The sequence below is a fragment of the Triticum dicoccoides genome, chromosome 1B, assembly GCF_002162155.2.
Source record: "Triticum dicoccoides isolate Atlit2015 ecotype Zavitan chromosome 1B, WEW_v2.0, whole genome shotgun sequence".
In the NCBI taxonomy this organism is placed as follows: Eukaryota; Viridiplantae; Streptophyta; class Magnoliopsida; order Poales; family Poaceae; genus Triticum; species Triticum dicoccoides.
This window is the reverse complement of record NC_041381.1, coordinates 690,184,132-690,204,831: the sequence shown is the minus strand read 5'-3', so window position 1 is coordinate 690,204,831 and position 20,700 is coordinate 690,184,132. Positions and strand designations below refer to the sequence as shown.

Sequence of the window (20,700 nt, the reverse complement as noted above, 5' to 3'; positions counted from 1 at the left end):
GCAGTGGGGCCACTGTATGCAGCTTTGTCAAAAGGAGAAAGAAGAAACTTCACCAGGCGAATCACAAGCCTGAAATACTTCCCCATTCCCAGTATGCGTAGTTAGTTATCTACTGAACCAAACGAAAACAATCCATCTCCTGGATCACTATGGTCTTTGCCGATACGGTCACCGTGAACGTGGTACCCCACATGAAGAATCTTTGTGTGTTTTGCTATGTTAATTTCTTTTTGGGATCCTGGGCTCGGATGGTGTTGGTAGGCTAGAGTTTGAAAAATCCACTGGTTAAGGGTGCTTGGCTGGTGCTGATGAGATAGTTTGAGGTAATCATGTTTTTTTCTATTAGGTCGACTGTGTGCATCAATTGATGCAGTCATGCAGATGCAGAGATCGGGGATATATCCTTTAAAAGTAATCTTTTAAAGTTGCTAGCTCTATGATGTTGTTGTCATGTCACCTGTCTTTTGTGGTATTCATGTGATTTCAGCATGGAGAAAATGCTAGAACTTTCTCTAGATGGTGTAGATGTTTTATTTAGCCACTAGAATTTTTCTTTGATAGATGCCGCTTTTATTGACTCGTAAAAGGCAATACAAGTATAATGCATTCACACCTGACCTTCGTATAACTAAGATGCACCCAGCCGCCATGAGCATGCACATGCATCCATGGTTTTTATAGTGTCATCTAACCAGCTATATATTTAAGCACAAATCATAACTTACTTATTATGCTAGAACAATGCTTATAGATGGTCCAGACATGTTTATTATGATTTCTTGACATACGAAATTGAAGTATGCTCTTTAATTCAAAGCAATAAAAGTTGTATGTTGTGCTTAATTAAGATGTAGGGGTTGCAAAAATAAATAAATAAATAAATAAACAATTCTCTATTATGATGCAGGTTATGTCTTCCTTATTCGCAGACCCAGCCCATACATGTACAAGGCTTTATACAACACTACACATTTGAGTGATGGTGTTTGACCAATGATTAAATATTAGTTATGCATCATAAAAATATAATGTTGATCTCACAGTCCAAATATATTTTAATTATATAGTTTCTATCATATTCATCCAATTGATGATCAAATTTAAAACTGAACATGAGGAAACAAATAAATTGTGACAGAGGGAGTGTATAGTTTCTAATACAAGCATGTTAGTGCACAAATCTTGACATATTAGATTAGTTCAAGGGGGTATGCATTGTTTTTTAATGGGTTAGAAAAATGAAAAGAAATTCTCAACAATAAAGGAAGTAAAAGTTGAAATAATACATCACAACATGTAAAAAAAATGAATCAAAACGCCATGACCAAGGTATTTGTTGAAAGTGTTCCACAAAATATCTAATAACAAAACTATATTCACACGTAGAATCATTTAGTAGTGGGACATAACCTTAGGTTACCGGGAGGACATGGGGTACATATTTTTCCTAGGTTATGCCCCCCCTTTATGCGAGTAATACGATTATATCGTGGGATAGCGCAATGACGGTCTCGACGAGTATAAGGTTAATTGGCGAGTTCTGGATGATCTCGATAGGATTTCCAGATTGGGTTGTCTATGTAGCAAATTGAGGTCTTCGGGAGATGATCAATGTGTCCTTCGTCTTGGCGTCGGTTGCCCTTATATAGGGTGTACATCAGTATATTGTCATCCCATCGTCTTAATCTTCTTGCACAATACGACTTGGACTCCTCCAAGTTTAGTAGATGTGGGGATGTTTCAAGGATCTTCCCCTTGATAGTACCAAGTATATATCACACTTCTACCGCTCCACCAAATGAGGACAACTTTGACAAAGATACAAGCAACAATGATATTAGATGAGAGGATTCAGCAAAAATCTACCGGTTGATATCTTATACAGTTTACTATCTTTATTTGGGTAGACCACAAACTTGTTAGACTTGTACTCTAGTAGTTTCAACGAAATTATGTTAGGTTCATAAAGATCAGAACAATATTACCAAGAGTTTGTGAATATTGAAGGATACTATGAACAAGGACACATATAAATCTACTATAATCCATCGATACCCATAAATAATGTAATGATTTTGATTTGCTTGGATCTGAAGTAAAATAAATTTTAAAAATTAACATACTACAAAAATAAAGGAAATAAAAACTACATAAAAATACATTTACATTTGAGCACAACAAAATGTGTTTGCAATAACAAATATTCAAGTTGTCACAAATATTTCTCTTAATAGATTACATTATTTATATCCTAGGCATACCTGAAAAGGAAGTATAGATAACACACAGAATATATATATAGGGTCGCGCTATTCGCCACCTTGGGTGAGGAATTCTTATTCCTCACCCCAACATATCCCACGTCCAGAGTTTTGAAACGTAAGAAACAAAAACACTTGAGGTAAGATTACTGTGGGGAGGAAGGAAACCATTCCTCGTCCGCATAAAAGGGAGAGAGGTAATCTTACATTATGCATGCCACTAAGTTACGTCCTGTGAGAAACTATCCTTAAAAAAAGTTATGGCGCTTACTAAGTTTGCGCACCCGAACCACTGCCGTAAGAGACAATAGGCTTGCACGGTAACTTTACCTCAGCGTCAAACTACCTCTATGTGCACGAGCTGCATCACATGATACTCGATTCCTTTAAAAAGATCTTTTCTGCTCCTAGAGAAACAATGAGATAGTGATGCATTCAAATTTTTTCTCTCATTTTCGCTCTATGTTTTTATCTAGATTTGATGTGATGGAATTTCACAAAAAAAAGATTTGATTTAATGGAAATATCAGTTGGAATCTGTTTGGAGGTACCATTTCTGGAATTGCGTCCTCAACTATACACTATATTTTTATTTGAATGACATTCCTAAGAAAACCTTATTGTTATCATATAAACACAACATCACCTTTTAATCTGGGGAGTAGTGTTATCTTGAAGGGGCCGAGGCTGAACTTTATTTAAACATTGAAGAATTTACATATCAGCTCGAAGAAACACAGACTACTCCCTCTGTCATATGATATAAGACGCTTTTTGACACTAGTGTAGTGTCAAAAAACGTCTTATATTATGGGACGGAGGGAGTAGAATTTACAGGGTCAGCTCTCAAGAAAAACAGAACTGGAACTCTATACATGGCCTCAGATAGCACACTGATTACACGATCCTCCAGGGAGAACCCTTTGTTTCTTAAGAATAGCAGAATGGTGCCCCATGCTGAATTATGCTTGCTGGCATGTACCACTTGCTATAGTAGTGTAGATGGTAGAAAATGGGCATATAGTTCATTTCTTCTCAAATAATTTTGCTTTCAGACTAACACTTCAATTTTGTTGCAGAAGAACAGTTTGATCTAAAAACACAAAGCATGCTAGGAGCTTACTGAATAGGGGGTGTTGTATCTAGATGAGGCGGCAACAACTGGAAATTAAATAGACCGTGTGATACAATGGAAGCTTAGTGAATCATTACTGTCATAATAAAGGAGCTACAGAATTCTCATATATAGGTCAGAATGTTACAGAAATAAGATACAGCGCTCGCAGAAAGAATTTGGAAGCAAAATCATATTTCCTTTACTCGCTAATTTTGGTCTACAGACGAGAACAATTAAACCAATAAACTGTATTTTTTCTATTCTTCTTTACCAGGCCTTCATTGGCATGTCTACATGAACCAGCAAGAAGCACATCTTAAACGGGCTCCTAGTGCTTGTTTGCTAAAGAAATGTTAAGCATGATTAAGGAACAAAATCACCTTTTTCATTGCTATAAACCTCAATTTTAGAGCGTGGAATAGGTGCCCACTCCGCCATGCCCCGCTGCAGTCGGCGAGTCACCTCCTCTCCGCCTGCCCGTTGTTGGTTGATTTCGGGGCCACATTGGGGTTCCAGCCACCTTCCATGGCCTCTATTCACAATCTGCCAGATGTCGCTCACCTCGCCATCGACATTCTTCCTACTCTGTTGCTGGTGCATTTGGAGGCATCGCAACGATGTCGTGTTCCTAAGAAAATGGAGAGTATACAGAAAGGAAAAGGAAGATTGCTACACAGCTTCACAAAAGGAAGACTAAGAAGAATCAACGATATGAAGGTAAGCTATATCTTTTGTGTTCCATGGCAGAGTTCGACATCTTCAGACCAACTTCAATTCAGAATGGAAAGGCCATGCCACCCACCTAATCGAGTCAACAGTCACAGAGCTGCCCAAATAGACAAATAATTGTGAAGCAACATTTTGGAACTATTGACTCGATTATAGCTATCGGCATACTGCCGGGGCAAAAAATGGAAATGATCAATTGCAGACTGGATAAGCTATCAGCATACTGCCGGGATGAAAAATGGAAATGAATAATAGCAGACTGGATAAGTAATGTATGCAAAGGCATGCATATAACCAAGCAGATGAATCAATATTAAACGGGACAAAAAAGAAAAGCAAGTCAATGGCACTATGCCAGTGTTACAAATGTATTAAATCACAGAGTAGAAACTGATCATACTTGAATGGACAGCTTTGCAAGATAGGAAAATGGGTTGAAGATGAACAAAATCAATTCCTTACAGTATACATGAATCTAATGTAAAAATGATATGTCGATCTTCCATATAGAATCCATGGTTACGATTTGTTTCAATAATGTGCCAACTTAGATGGTAAATCTGGAAGCTTCGACGGAATGTAGAAACCTTGCAGATATGATTTTGTTTCAATGAAAAAAGGCTGATGTATGTGTTAAATTTTCATAGCAACTAACCACATGATAAGAAAGAAGAAGAAATAATCATTATCTCATGATAGATCAGAAATTATGCCTTGGAGACATGCAGAAGAAGAGCCAAGATTTTTTTTAATTTGTGCATGATAATTGGCATAGGTATTCATCCTACATGCCAACGCTGTATTGAAGTGAAGGAGCGTCATTTTTTTTTTGAATTTTCACCCACCTGAATATATATTGAACCAGCCTAGGCAACACAATATAACAGCAGGAGGGCGGGGGCGGGGAGCAGCTCCCCTAAACTACACAACACCACACACACTTTTTACAGATGCAGGACACCTAGCCACCGTCGACGTGCCCACGATCGTCCAGGGGGAACCGACTACGCCAGAGGACGGCGTCGTCTCGGCAGGCCTTCAGCGTAGCGGCCAGAGAGGGGGATTCCTGCCTGAATACCACCGCATTCCATGCATATTTGAGGGCGAGGCGAATTTATGTGGATCGGATAGCATTGCATGCACATTTGAGGGTCAGTGTAAATTTCTTGAGGCTGAACAGTATGCCTTCCTACTACATATTTTTTGTAATTTCATAATAATTATTTGTACAAGAAGGAAAATTCAGGGTCAACTTATTTTTTGAGTCTGAATAATAGGCTTCACTAATGCATGTATATTGTAATGTCATAATAAAAGTTAAAGAAGAAGAAAATTGCAGGGCCAAATTAATTTATTTATTTGAAGTATTTGTAATTTCATTATAAGTTTTTGTACAAGATAAAATTTCAAGCCACGTTAATTTTTTCATGCTAGACACAAGGCCTCCCTACAACATTTTGTTTGTAAATTCCTGATAAGATTTTGCACAAGAAGAAAATTTCAAGGCCATAGTAAGGTCCCGCAAAACACACATTGTGCTTACAAGCTCGACCTCGCCAAAGCTTATGACCGAGTAGATTGGAACTTCCTAGAGGGTGTGTTGGTTAAGTACGGGTTCAGTAAGAAATGGATAACCTGGATTATGGTTTGCGTCCGTTCGGTCAGATACACAGTGAAGTTTAACGGAGAGCTATTGGAGTGCTTTACACCGACGAGAGGCTTAAGGTAGGGGGACCCACTGAGCCCATATCTATTCTTGTTTGTAGCAGAAGGCTTGACACGCATAATGCGAAAAGAAATAGAGGAAGGATCCATCACGCCAATCAAGATCGCTCGGGGAAGCCCAGGTATCTCAAATCTGCTATTCGCGGACGACAGTATGTTGTTCTTTCGTGCGTCTGTAGAACAAGCAAAAGTTATCCGGAGTGCTCTGGACAGATTTCAAAGTGGCACAGGGCAACTCCTTAGTACTAGCAAATGCTCGGTACTGTTCTCTGAGAGATGCCCAAGTAACATTCAGACTGAGATCAAGAACATTTTGTTGGTGGAAACCTCTACGTTCGAAAGCAAATACCTGGGGCTACCAACGCCAGAGGGGAGAATGAAGGATGAGAACTTTCAACCCATCATGGAAAGGTTCATGAAGAGATGTAGCAACCGGAATGGTAGACATATGTCCTTTGCTGCGAAAGAAGTGTACGTCAAATCAATAGTGCAAGCACTACCGACCTTCACTATGGGCGTGTTTAAAATGTCAGTTGGTTTCTGTGAGAAATATGAAAGATTAATAAGAGAATTCTAGTGGGGAGAAGAGGAGGGCCAGCGCAAGGTTCATTGGATGTCGTGGGACAAAATGACGAAATCGAAGAGAGGAGGAGGCATTGGGTTTAGGGATATGCACTTGTTTAACCAAGCACTGCTAGCCAGGCAAGGATGGAGACTGATCCAAAACCCTGATAGTTTGTGCGCTAGGGTTCTGAAATCTAAATATTATCCAAACGGAGAGCTGATGGATACGGTGTTTACCGCTGATGCATCACAGTCTTGGAGAGGCATCGAATTTGGCCTTGAGCTGCTTAAGAAAGGGTTGATATGGCGGGTAGGAGATGGGAGGAGTATCCAAGTACAGAGGGACCAATGGATTCCGAGAAGGGAGGGCCTCAGAGCGGCAAACTTTACGTGCAGATTCGAGATCCGGTGGGTGAACCAACTCATAGATCCGATATCAAAACAGTGGAACCAGGAGCTTATTCAGCGTATATTTAATCACTTTGATGCCTCTGAAATCCTCAAGATCAGAATACCAGAAGGGGAGGTGGCTGATTGCATAGCATGGCACTATGAGAAGTCAGGTGTGTTTACGGTCAGGAGTGCCTACAAGCTAGCGACGAAGCTCAAGGGAATCAGACCTCAAACGTCAAGCTCGACAGCTGAGGTAGATGATCGTAGCAGCTGGGACCTCATCTGGAAAGCAGGTATACCGGAGAAGATTAAAATATTCGCCTGGAGGGTTGCGACTAATACATTAGCAACCAAGATGAACAAATGCAAACGTACTCTTGCCATTGATAATACATGTAACATTTGTGGTAACTCAGAGGAGAACGAATACCACGCAGTGGTGGAATGCACCAAGAGCAGAGCACTTCGACAGGAAATGAGGGCCAAATGGGCTCTGCCTAGAGAGGAGCTCTTTCGCTACACCGGAACAGACTGGCTCCAAAGCCTGTTAAATTCATGCGATGGAGAGACACGGAACAGAATTCTTCTCCTGCTGTGGCGGGCATGGTACCTGCGCGACAACATTGTCCACGGAAATGGCAAAGAGCATATATCAAGATCAGCCGCTTTTCTAGTTCAGTATGAGCAGGAGATCAACGCATCCCAAGATAAACGGAAGCCTGGGAGCGCACTGGGATGCCAAACTCTGTTTGGGGACCAGGGGATTCAGTTGCCAAAGCCCGTGTCGTCAAGCTGGCTGCCACCGCCGGAGGGTGTTACTAAATTAAACACCGATGCGGCATTTGAGGCCGCCTCCGGAGCAAGTGCTTGTGGAGCCATTGCTAGAAATGGACAGGGTGTGATCCTCTTCTCAATGGGATGCAAGCTAGATAATTGCTCGTCGGTGGAAGAGGCGGAGGGGCTATCGCTGTTGCATGGCATTCAGGAACTAGCTAAGATCTACAGGGGCCCAATCCAGGTGGAGGTGGACTGCTCGTCGCTGGTCCCTCCGCTAACCCCAGGGTCCACGAATAGATCAAGCCTTTTCCCAATAATCGCTGAAATCCGATCTGTCCTGTCTGGATTCAGGGGCGTTGAAATTGGATGGATTAGTAGGACTGCAAACAAAGCAGCACACTGTCTTGCAGCGCGCGTGAGGACCCATGAGGACTTTATTTTCTTTGACTATGCTCCGAGTGAGCTGCAGGACATTTTGTCAAACTATTGTAGTCCGGCTGTGTAACCCTTTTGGGTTTTCCCTCAAAAAAAAAATCAAGGCCATGTAAATTTTCTTAGGACACCCTATTGCAAATTTCTTTTATTATTTATTATAAAATGAATAAGGTTAATTTTTTAAGGCCGAACAAAAACCTACTTGCATATTCGTATTTCCATAATAAAATTTTGTACAAAGAGGAAATTTGAGGGCAAGTTTATTTTTTTAGGCTAAACCGTATGTCTGGCTACTGCATAGTTTTTTGCAACTCCATTATCAATTTGTACAATAAGAAGATTTCAAGGCTAGGATAATCTTTTTAGGCAGAACAATAGGCCATCCTATTGCATATTATTTTTGTAATTTCATTTTAGAATTTTGTATATGACCAAAATTTCAAGGCTAGATTAATTATTATTCTTATGTGAAGAGTACGCCTCCATACTGCATACCTTTTTTGTAATTTCGTAATAGTATGTTGTGCAAGAAGAAGTTATAGGGCCATGTTATTTTTTTAGGCTAAATATAGACCTCCCTATTACATATAAAATTTTGTACAAGAAGAAAATCTCAGGGCTACGTTAATCTTTTCTAGGCTGAACATTAGGGCTGCATGTGTTTTATATTTCATTATAAATTTTGTACAAGGACAAAATTGCAGGGCCATAATAAATTTTCTAATTTCGCATAATTTTTGAACAACAACAAAATTTAGTTGGCCGCCTAATGCATTTTTTTAAATGTCATTATAATGTTTTTACTTGAAACAAATTTGAATGCCGGGACAGATGTTTTTGAGCCCGAACAATAAACTTTTTATATAAAACTTTACACAAGAAAGAAAATTTCAGGGCCAGTTTTATTCTTTGCTGAAAGTAGGCCTCACTACTACACTCTTTTTTTGTAAAAAAAATCATTGCAAAATTTTGTACAGGAAGGAAATTTCAGTGCGAGGTTAAATACAAGATCCAGCACTCCAATCTGCAGCCCTGATTTCTCCAAAGTTTTTCATCACCGCCGAGCCATGAACCTAAACTGAAACTCTGAAAGTGCGTAGGCAGCGGGGAGCGGCACTTACAACGACTAGTATTACTGCAGACACACGGTTACACGTGTTCAACTAAATACCGGCATGGAGTGGAGTGATGTTCGTCCAGTAGAAACCGGAATGGCACGCACGTTCTTCCAGTAGGCGGCGCCTAGCCGTGGACCTGTAATGGAGACAACATCGACCGAGCAAATCCGGGGGACAAAAAGCAAATCTCTGGGGTTTTTTCTATGATCCGTGCAGCTGCCCAAGAAGATGAAAAGAAAGGTCTCCCAAAAGCAGATGCAAAGGTTTGGGGATTAGATGGAGGAAGCATCACGTTGATCGAGCTTCCGTTTATACCATACCACCCTTCTTCTTTCCCAGTGATCAACTAGTTCAGTGGGTACAGTAAAAAGAAGACGAGATTCTCAACTTTACCACCAACTCGAGTACCCGATGATGATCCGACCGGGTTTTTTTCGAAAAGGGGGGACTCCTCGGCCTCTGCATCAGAATGGTGCATACGGCCACTTAAATAAATAAAATAGGTTCAACAATGTCATAGAGTCTTGAAACAAAACAAAATAAAGACGACCGGGTTTATGGCCAAAATAAGAAAAGGCCATAAAGCCACAACCGGCTGGCAAAATAAAGATAGAAAAACTAATTACCTATCAGACCGGTTAAAGAACAACTGCGTGAAATCCAAGGAACAGCGGATTATATACCAAGATTTCAAAAAATAGTGTCTTATTTTAGAAGGATTGTGTGTCATCTACGATGAACAGAACAGAAGAGAACCGGTGAGCTGAGAATGGTAACAGAGCAGTGGTGCAGACGCTCACGACACAACACGTACGTCGATCAATCATCGACGGTACATATTCTCCCGGCAGTGCGTGGAACTGTATGTATGTAGCATCTTTGTCACAACACAAAGGGAAAGGAAACACTTTAGCAGACGAATAAGAAGGGTGCGCCGGCCTAACCAACTGCACGAGACGAAAAACAATCCATTTCCCTGCCTCAAAATCTCATCATGGGCAGGGCTAATTATAAGCCATCATGAAGGAAGAATTCCTCAGGTTTCTTTGCATCTTTCACCCCACCTTTTGCCGCCACCTTTGGCTTAATCTATTGCTCGTTGTCTCGTCTCCCCGACCCTGCATTCCAAAGCTCCATCGCTAAAGCTTTCCCCTATTCCCCGACCCCTCCTCGCCCGTGGACAAAATAATAGCCATCGGCGGATGCAGATGGTTGCACTCACTGAACTGTACTTGAGCTACTGAGGCAGCACCAGAGCAGGAGTACCTAAGCTAGCTCACTACACGCTTGATAAGCTCCTTTTCTCTCTGTGTGTGTGTCTCCAAGTGGTGTGGCCGTGCAAGGTTGTGCCGGCGGCATGGGTCTTGGGCCAGTTCATCATTGCTTGGCCTCCCTTCTTGCCCTGCTTCTTCTCCGCTGCTGCCACGGTGAGTTTCTCAGCTCCAGCACTCTCTCAAGCTCTATATATGTGTTCGTTTTTCAGTTGCTTGGCTTTGTCTTGGTTATGTTTGGTTGTTGAGCTGACGAAGAGAGTGACAGTAGTTGGAGCTGACGAACGAACCACCAGAGCAACAGACAAACGGATGCTTTTCGTGGACAAAATTCAGCTCAACTCTCAAACAAAACCGTGCTTTTGCTTACTGATTTCAGTCTGGTTCACTGGCTTGCGCTGCAGTGACAGGGGTCGAGCAGAGAGCGCGCGGCGCCGCGGTGAGGCCGGAGCGCGCGCGGGACATGCCGGAGCTGGACGTGACCACGCCGCTCGCGACCGTGCCGCTCGCGAACCCGACGCCGATGCCGGAGGCGACCGCGGCGCCGACGCTGGCGCACCCGACGGCCGCGGCGGGCGCGGGGAGCTGGTGCGTGGCGAGCCCGAGCGCGGGCGCGGCGGCGCTGCAGGTGGCGCTGGACTACGCGTGCGGGCAGGGCGCGGACTGCTCGCCGATCCAGCCCGGCGGGAGCTGCGCCGACCCGGACACCGTGCGCGACCACGCCTCCTACGCCTTCAACTCCTACTACCAGAAGAACCCCGTCCAGACCAGCTGCGACTTCGCCGGCGCCGCCATCCTCACCAGCACCGACCCCAGCACCACCTCCTGCAAGTACCCATCCACCAGGTTGGTAACCATCAATTCTCACACACAGACCGAGAACTTCTTCCATTTTCTTTGGCTGATCGATGCAACGAACGGCGTGCATGCAGCACCGGTGCCTCCGTCCTGAACACGACGTCTCCGGTGACCCCGGTGAACCCGACGTACGGATCCCCTCCCGGCGGCTCCTACAACTCCCCTCCTGGTCCTGGCGGCTACTACAACTCCCCTCCTATCTACGGGTCCATGTCGCCTCCGGACTACGGCGGCAGCATCAGCGCCGCCACGGCGATGATGCAGGGCAGCAAGAGCACGACGGCCGTAACAACGTCGCTGACGTGCCTCCTCGTCACGACTATGTCCCTCGGCCTGCACAAGTAAGAAGCGAAGTTCACATGCTTTAAATTCGCGCGCAAATGCACTTGGAGGCCGGAATGAACTGAAGAGGACTCAGATGAACCGGCACCAATTGCATCCAGAAAACAGAGGAGGCGCCATGACAGAAGCAGAGTAGCAATGGGCAATGGCCGCCGGGCAGGCTGGTAGTAGTCAGTCAGTGTTGCAAATATTTGTAGCTGTAGTCAGTGTCAGCGAGTTTTGGCGTATGTTTGTACTACTTGCATGACATGTTTCTCCATTGTGGAGAACCGAAGTTATTCGGATCTGGCATTTGATCATGTTTTTTGTAATAAATATTTGATCATGTTCATGTTGGGAATCGGCACAAATTTAGGGCCTCTTTGATTCGAAGGATTCAAATAAAACACTACAAATAGAACATTGAAACTAAATGTCACCGCACGGTTGAATTCTAAAAATAAAAAGCCAGATCTTGATGTGTGTGGACGGTGGACCAATGCTCAAATCCAACGTTTCACTATGCTTTTGCAAGGATATGATCAGCACCCGCACATTGTGCATCGAAATTCAATGCACCAATCCAGCGTCGTCGTCTGGAACTGGAACTGCATGCATGAAACCTCACAACCACCAAACTTGTTTGAACATCCTTTTTCCATGTTCGTATGAAAATGCAGATTACCTATATTGATTCATTCCGAAAGACTGAATTAGCAAAATTACAATTTGTATGTCCGTGCTGTTAGAGATGTAAACATTTCAGTTTGAATTCCAGAGCTGTATATTTGCGTCAAGAATATGATGTGTAACTGAAGACTAGAGTGATCTGGATAGCTATGCGTTCTGACAGCTGCAACTTGTCCTTTCTCTCCACTGAACCAAATATCATGCAGCTACTATGACCTTATGATGCAATGAAGTAATTTGGGTTTACTGAAAAATTGTTGTTTTCAGTTTTGGTGAAATGTAACTGGTAGCACCTCGTTTTCTTGTTGCTTTCAGGAATGTGATGGAACTGACAAAGTGATGCCTACGTGTCGGCATCATCGTGAAACTGAAGCCCTTTTGTTTTTGGTGACCATGGCTTATAGTGTCGTTCAGCTTAGGCCAATGGTTCATGGTGTCATTTTTGTGATTGTTTTTAAGACTCTAGAACTCGATTAGTAATTAAGTAGATTGCAACTGGCAGCTTTTGGCATGTTTAGGTTGTTGCCTGGGTGGTGGTGTTGCATCCAGATGTATGCTTGTGTTTTGCCCTGTGGGATGTTGTTGCATCCTGATGCATGCTTGTGTTGTATGGCATTTTGATTATCTTGGTTGATATACCATTGATCTTAAAAGATTATGTTTTTATTGCTTCCAACAGTAGTTGATGTACTTTATGGCAGGTTCATGTTGTCGCAAAAGATTGGATTTTTATTAGGGTAGCGTGTAGTTCATGTTAAAATGAAAGTGAACCAAATTTATCCCTATGTACCAAACAACCAAATATGGTAGATGGGGCAGGGGTGGGATGTAGAAGGAGATTAGTGGGGATTTCAAAATAATTATTATTTTCACCAAATCCTAATAATCTCTAGCCCCTTGTGGGCTTGAAAACCCTCGTGTCAAACAAGTGCTTAGGGTAGCACTGGGGATTACACTCGGATCCATGATTCAACAAGGATTCGATTATAAGTGAGTGGTTAGGGGAGGAAAGAGGAACACATACAACTATTATTCTTTTATGAACAACCTCCTTGCATCAAACTATGCAATTGTCTAGAGTGTACAAAACTCTAAAATGAATTATGAAAATAAATACAGAGATAATACATTGATGAAAAGTACAGTAACCTTTACAAAGTTTCCAGCATGTATCATAACCTCATTGTCGGTCGTAGCAGTTCTTGCATCAAGTTGCAACAGTATGCAATCGAATTGGTTTTCTTGTGATCAACTCTTAACCACAATAACAAAGAATTAGCGATTAACAATTTGAACACAATTCCCAAGAACTACATTTACTTGACAAGCCTTCTCTACATCTATAACTTGTATGATAGGCCCCAGCACACAAGAGGTACCTCAGATTGTCAAAAGAGATCTAACCATTAATTGATCTGGTTGTTGCTTCTCTAATTGTCGGAAATGCCGCATTTTTTTGTAAATACAATGCAACATTTTTTACCTGAAACAGCAAGAGCTCTGCTTTTGCATTTATAGAGGGGAGCAAAGACTACAGGGTACAGGAAAAGAGAAGAAACAAAAACACTGAACATGAGAGAAAAACAATGCAAAACATTGTACAGGAGAAAACAAAAATAGAGCGGGACTACACCATGGTGGCTTCGCTCAATAAAACAATGTCGTACTCACTTGAGTGCTTGTGACCTTGATGCTATGAGAGGGAAACTCTACATTCTTTTCGAGGTCCGGCGGTACATGAGGTGGCACCAGAGGCCATGCATCCTCAGCCTCACCCGTGTCTCATCGATAGTTCTCACATGTGGAATCAAGAAAAATCAGGTTCAGATGTCAATCACATATCTCCCGTGAGGATTGGTTAGGAACCGTATCACTTGGTACACGAGTTTCATGAGGCAATATTATGATAATTTTAATTGATGTAGATTGAAATGGGTGCAAATTTGCATTTGTAATTTGGAATCAGACACCAACCTCACCCTAGATTCGGGTTAGTTGATTAATTACCCCTACCACGTAGACAAACCAACGATCCAAAACGCTAAAAACACACTCAAGGGGTGATCTGTTCAGTTTTGGTTAGTTCAGCGGATTAAGATCCCGGTTTCCAGTCTGAGGGGGTGATGTGCTCCAAATGTGATAGTTCACGGGGTATTTACATTTCTTTCAATGTTTAACTTATTTATACTGAACTCTTTTACATAATCATAACTCATCTCATTATTGTGTGTGTGTGTGCCATTCTTAATGATACATTCTTCCATGTATTATTTTAAATTTTGTTTATCAAATATATCTAACAATATTAACCACATGTATAATTTAAATATTTCTCACTACAAATACATTTTTGTGTGCTAGATTTCATTATATTTTGCCATATTTTTATTAAATTATGTGCTTATAATTATTATTGTATAGTGGATTTAACCAAAATCTAAGCAAGCAAAAATAGTACATTATTTTCTAAAGTAGTTCTATATTCTTAGTGTGAGTTTTCCGTTACAGTAGAGTACGGTAATCCTACTTGCATAACTATATTTTTTTCTCTATTTTTTGAATTTTTAACATTTTTGTGGCTAAATCTTTGTAGAAGATTATAAAATATGGACAAGATAACACAATTCAACAATAGCAAGCTAAGACTAGTGTATGTAGTGTATCTGATTTATGTTTCTTAATGCATTATGGTGTATTTATGCGTTCCCTTGTAGATAGTATTCCTAAATACCCAAGATTTGGTATAGTGTTTTGAAGTGTATAATTAGGGTGGGGGAGGGGGTGATCTTGGTAGAAGTTTGTAGAGTACAAAACTATCAAGATCAGGTGCAACTCAGTAGGGATTATTGAATGTATGAGATGTCTACAATATATATTTTGTGTGATTAAAATGTGTACTTGATCGAGCTTAAAACCAATCACACACATGCTATATGACTTTACTTTTATTTTTATGCACACTTGGAAGTACTAGAGTAATCACGCATCTTATTGATAACAAACAACGTTACATGAAGAAACAAATATATGAGATAGGGAGGATAGTTGTCCTCAAAACATTGTAGGTAGGACACCAAAAAATAGAAATTTACAAAACAACCCCATGGATCCTCCCAATGCCACGAGGTTTGGATTTGTTTTCTTCTTTTACCCAAAGAAATCAGGACTTCACAAATCCGATTTTTCTTCTTCTGAAAATAGACAGACTTTTCAAAGATACTTTGAAATTCAAACAAACAAGAAAAATTGCATCATCTGAAATTCAAACTACCACTAAACTAGAAAACATTTATTTGAACCACTCGATTTCTAACATTTTTTTATATAGTTAGCTTTTAACTGAGTAACTTGTTGACTGTAATGGACTAAAGTGATGTTATGCCAGGATCACCGGTAATTTCCAAAACCATGGCCACCATCCAACTTTAACGTTGTTGATTCTCATGCCTGAAGAGAAGCCGAACACCCATTATTGGTACTATACATAGAATCAACATCTAGAGAGGCTTTCGTCGTACAAATAATGTCGACCAGTGTCACCGCATGACAAGACAGACTAATTATCAACATTCTACCTATAAGTTACCCATACTTAAGCCTCAAAAGAACTGGCACTTACTTTACTTGCTACATGCAACACTCCAACAACTCAATTATCACCGCCACTGATAAATTATACCTAGCAAGTATTTGTTGCAAGTGTGATTGAGAGTGAAGCATGAGCGGCTAAAGGCTTATCAATATTCTGTCACTCTTATTGTGTTGAATACAAATTAGCGTAAATACTCCCAGTGAAGACAACTTCAATGCCTTATACTTGTGTGTGTGTGAATCTTCCATATACACGCCATAAAGATGGAAACGCCACTATATTGGTCAAAACCAAGTACAAATTCTACTTCCAAAATATCCCCGACATCGACCAACCGCGGTTGTCAATCATACCATGTGGTGTTGAAGCATCATTTGCATTGAATCTCCTTGCTTTGAGGCTACTCCAAATTGAGTGCTCGAAATTTCACATTGTTGTTGAAGTATGTTGGGAATTAGAGTTTTACGGTCTATGTGATATACAAATTTTCAAATAATTTATTATTATTCTCTCCTTTTTGCAGGATCTGCTATTTTCTCTCTTATGTCATGTTAGACCCTCTAAGTATATATTTATCTGTTTTCGTACTTTTTATGACACAAAAAATGTGGCAAAATTAATTTAATGGACATAATTAATGTGAAGCGTCGTAAAATGTAATACAGATAAAAACAAGTACTAAATCAAATTTTGATATACATATTTGTTTACGACTAGTTATGCATGGAACTAAGTAAAATGAGATAGGTATCATATTCAATGTCTTTCTTTTTGTTTGCGGAAGGTATCATATTCAATGTCAGTTATATAGTCGTGTGGTTTTTTTTTGCGATCAATGTAGTTGTCTAGTTGACAAATTGCCAAAGCCGTGAATTAAGTTGTGAACCACATATGGATGATTGTTACTTTCATATTTTTATTAACATAAAGAGATGTATGGCTTGGTTGGTTTCTTATAAACTTTTAACTTGTCATGTCTTGTGTGCATCAGTTTGTTAATCAATAATAATAAAGATACACACCTCAAAAGAAGATACGTGCTGAGAGCTAACAAACGAATCGTCCAAACTAGAAAGCTAAGGTTGGTTCTTTTGCTCTATGGCAATTGCCAACCTCCATTTTGCTCATAACTCGCCACTCCTCCTACTAGACTCTTTGATTCTTTGAGGGTTGAGAGATCTAGACTCGAACTACAACTTGATTAAACCGATGCATTCTCCCCACTCGATTTCGTCATCAACACTTGTTACTCTTGGAGCTTGGGCTCCTAAGCGGTAGAGGTTTAGCCATAATCTTCCTTGCTTGTGGTGTGCTTTGGAGAAGTTTGTAAATATGTGGTGGTCGCCTTCATGACAAACCCCGAGCGATTGAGGTGACTTGAAAGGGGGTAATACGGTGAGCTACTTGGTAGCACCCCAGAGCCTTGGATCGGCACCACTCCAACAGAGATTAGCACTCCCACAAGTATGAACTTCGGGATAAATTTCGCGTCCTCGACTCATCTATGGTTAATCCTTTCCCGCACTTTATTTTTTGTGGCTTGGTAGTTTGTTAAGGAGCTCTAGCTTTAATGATTTGCTTGCTTGCCATGTAGGATGTTCACTTTGTTGCATATGTAGTGAATTTTATTTATCGGTTTTACCAGTAAAATTCGCAACTAAGTTGAAATTTGTTAGTTTTCTATTCACCTCCCACTCTACTCGACATATTGATCCTTTCACCAGCACAATATCGTTGCTGATGCTTGCAGCAAATAGTAGCACGTGGTGCTCCGGCCTGTAGCAGCGTCAGCATCGCGATGGTTACAACGGGGTGCTTTCATTTGGATTGGAGAAAAGTGAAAGGAAAGAGGTAGACTAGCCAATCTCGATCTAGATAAAAAGGAAGGAAATGAAAGGGGATCGGGGGATTTCTTCTAGAATGACCAAGAGGCTGGCAGGCCCGAGGGGCACGTGGCGACATGTCGAGGTGGTTGACGCGAACAAGCCATCGGCTGCCCGAGGGAAATCGCTTCCCAAAAAACAATTCTATGGAAAAATAGATGAGAGAGATAATTATTGGTTGAGAAGTCTTAAGATGCTTGTGTATCCTCTTTGCGTCCATTGGCTCGTGGCATCACTGCCAACACTCACACACGATAATTTTTCGCAACACAGTGTCTCTCCGCTCGCAGCGGTGGCAGCAGGGGATTGCAGCATCCAGTCTTGCTTGGAGCAGTGCGTAACCTTGGTTGTAGCAACGCGACGAGCTTGCAGCAACCAGCCCTACTCGCACCAGAGCGTGACCTTGGTCGTAACGTCGCATCTCTCGCTCACATCGGCGACTCGGGCTTGGAGGATTGGTTGTGCGGAGAAGCTCGCAACATCGATGAGGGTCTTTGCAACGACAATAAGAACAAAGGCCACTGGCTTGCAGCATCACATGTCTGAATCGCAACTTCGAGCGGCCGACTTGCAACATTGAGCGGCTTTGCTACACGACTGTCTATATTTACAAATAACAAAAGCGGTGTGGTGGGCGGCCTTGCAACATCGAGCGTCTGACTTGCAACAATGGTGTTGACTTTGGTAGCAGCAAAAATCATATAATAATATATGTAACGCCTCAAACATTTCACCGTAACAAGAAAAAAAGAATATAATTTCAACAAAAAATTAAAAAAAATTGCGACAGCAAATATTTTTTTCAAAAATGAAAAACAGTGATTGCAACAACAACACAAAAGATTCACAACTTGAAAACAAGTCGTGAATCAACTTTTTTTAACACAGTATAAACGCAGACGCTCGTACACAAACACATACACTCATCCCTATGAATGCACGAACACACACCCTACCCCTATGAGCAACTCCAAGAGAATGAGCTGGCATATCATCTTGAGATTGACGAAATCACCGCAGACGCCTTCGTGGTCAAGGAGAACGTCTCCTTCCACTGAAGGTACATCACCGGAAGGACTAGAATAAATCCAGAAAAATGTAAGCACCAGTGTCAAGTCTTAAGACTTGAACCTTGGCAGGTTGTAGATATCACTATCCTCCTAACCATCCACCCATACTTGCCAGCCTAGCTTGCATCGACTTGACCTTCTTTTTTTCTTGCGGTATGCATCGCCTTGACCTTGACGCATAAATGAGAGATGGGATAATAAGAGAAAGAGAAATATGGGTATGGCGCGGTGAGAGAAATGAGCGGACGGTAGAACTTTCCCCAATTTATCGAGGCGTTAGATCACGCCTAATCGGACGGTTGGGCATTTTTGAATTGTTTTTCATTATTTATTGCTAAATCATCATAAACCAAGCATGAAAAAATTACTGTTTCTTGGGCATGGCAGCCAAGCCCAGTGTACATCCGCGCCATGGACTGGTAGCCTCTGATGTCGCCCGAGCGCAGGAGATTACCCGCGCTTACACCACCAATCAATATCATGTACTCACTCTGTATACTAATACAAAAGCTTTTAAATCACTATTTTAATGATCTAAATATTCTTATATTAGTTTTCGGAGAGAGAGTATATCTGTAACCAACAAAATCAATATCATTACTCACAAAAAAAAACTAAATCAATATCATGGCCTGCTTGTTACGTAGTACTTTAAGCAGTTTATATAATGACTCACTAGAACTGACTTTGGAGAGTCGACATGCTGCACGCTTTAAACGTCAAGATTTGTGCACGGCCGCCATTCTGAAAGTGGGCAAAATATTCTGAAAACTAGTTTCTGCGGCTCGGTGTAGAGGCAACTCAAAGTTCCCATTGAGGCGCTAAATCCTTGAAGGTAACAAAAATTTCATGCATCACAGATTGATTGTGCACAGTGACAACGTAAACTCCATTTTGTACATATCCGTATCAGGATATTTGATATACTTATCTTTTTTCGATAAAGGGCGATTTTATTATCTCAAATGTAGCATCAAGCGGATACAAAGCATTATGAGTAACATCCAGCCTCTACATAATAAGGATGCACACGGTCCAATATGAAGGTCTGATAAAAAACTTACGAAATAAATTGACAAATCGGCAACAGTAGAGCCCTATATACCGACACTATATGCCTATGTCGATGGAGGTGGTGGATCGATCCGAAGGTTATGTTGCCACCCATGTTGGGAAAAAATCTCCATAGCCACCTGCTCCAATCGCATACGCACCGCCTTAAACAACGGTTGGTCCTCCGGTCGTTGTAACATAGACCAAATACGTAGAAATTGCGTACACCGGAAAATAACATGTGGAGGAGAAGCATTTTTTTCATTAAAAACAAAATCATTTCTACATAGCCAAAGCGACCAAATTAAGGCATACGCTCCCACCCTTATTAGTGTTTTGAACCTATTTGAAATACCGTCCAACCAATGACCAAAAATATTGGCAACAGTTGTGGGCGGATACAAATTTGACGCTATTTGGATGACTGACATGTAGAACATGCAAACTTGTATTGGAAAAGGAGGTGTTTGATTGTCTCATCATGAGTACAAAAACGACACTTCTTACTTCCTTGCCAGTTGCGTCCGTGCGAGATTGTCTTTGGTTAATACAACTCCCCTACGAAGATACCACATGAAATTTTTCACTTTTAGTGGAATCTTGGATATACTTATCACTCTAGATTATTGAGGGGCTTCATTAGAGTAAAAGCCTACTTGTGGTTTCTAAATTCCAGATCTTTTGCACATGTGCTTATGAGATCACCACTGTAACGATCACATTCTATTCCCCCTATCAATATAATGATATGCAAATCTTTTGCGTATTTAATGAAAAAAACAAATTTCTACCACCTCATTATATTGTAGAGGCAATTCAAAGAGTTAGATTATTTGAATCCTT

The 20,700-nt window shown here is 41.2% G+C and overlaps 1 protein-coding gene across 1 annotated transcript; it reads left to right on the top strand.

Annotated features, from left to right (window-relative positions):
- Positions 1-10,087: 10,087 nt before the first annotated feature.
- Positions 10,088-11,935, top strand: LOC119312817 (PLASMODESMATA CALLOSE-BINDING PROTEIN 2-like). Its single transcript, XM_037588589.1, has 3 exons — positions 10,088-10,546; positions 10,795-11,236; positions 11,323-11,935. The coding sequence occupies exons 1-3, from the start codon at positions 10,477-10,479 to the stop codon at positions 11,591-11,593; spliced, it is 783 nt and encodes a 260-aa protein (XP_037444486.1). The 5' UTR covers positions 10,088-10,476; the 3' UTR covers positions 11,594-11,935.
- Positions 11,936-20,700: the final 8,765 nt, after the last annotated feature.

Excerpts from the sequence above, each read along its gene's own strand:
- LOC119312817 (XM_037588589.1), top strand. The coding sequence starts at position 10,477 with ATGGGTCTTGGGCCAGTTCATCATTGCTTGGCCTCCCTTCTTGCCCTG. Across the intron at positions 10,547-10,794 it reads TCTTCTCCGCTGCTGCCACG|TGACAGGGGTCGAGCAGAGA; the intron begins GTGAGTTTCTCA and ends CTTGCGCTGCAG. Across the intron at positions 11,237-11,322 it reads TGCAAGTACCCATCCACCAG|CACCGGTGCCTCCGTCCTGA; the intron begins GTTGGTAACCAT and ends GCGTGCATGCAG.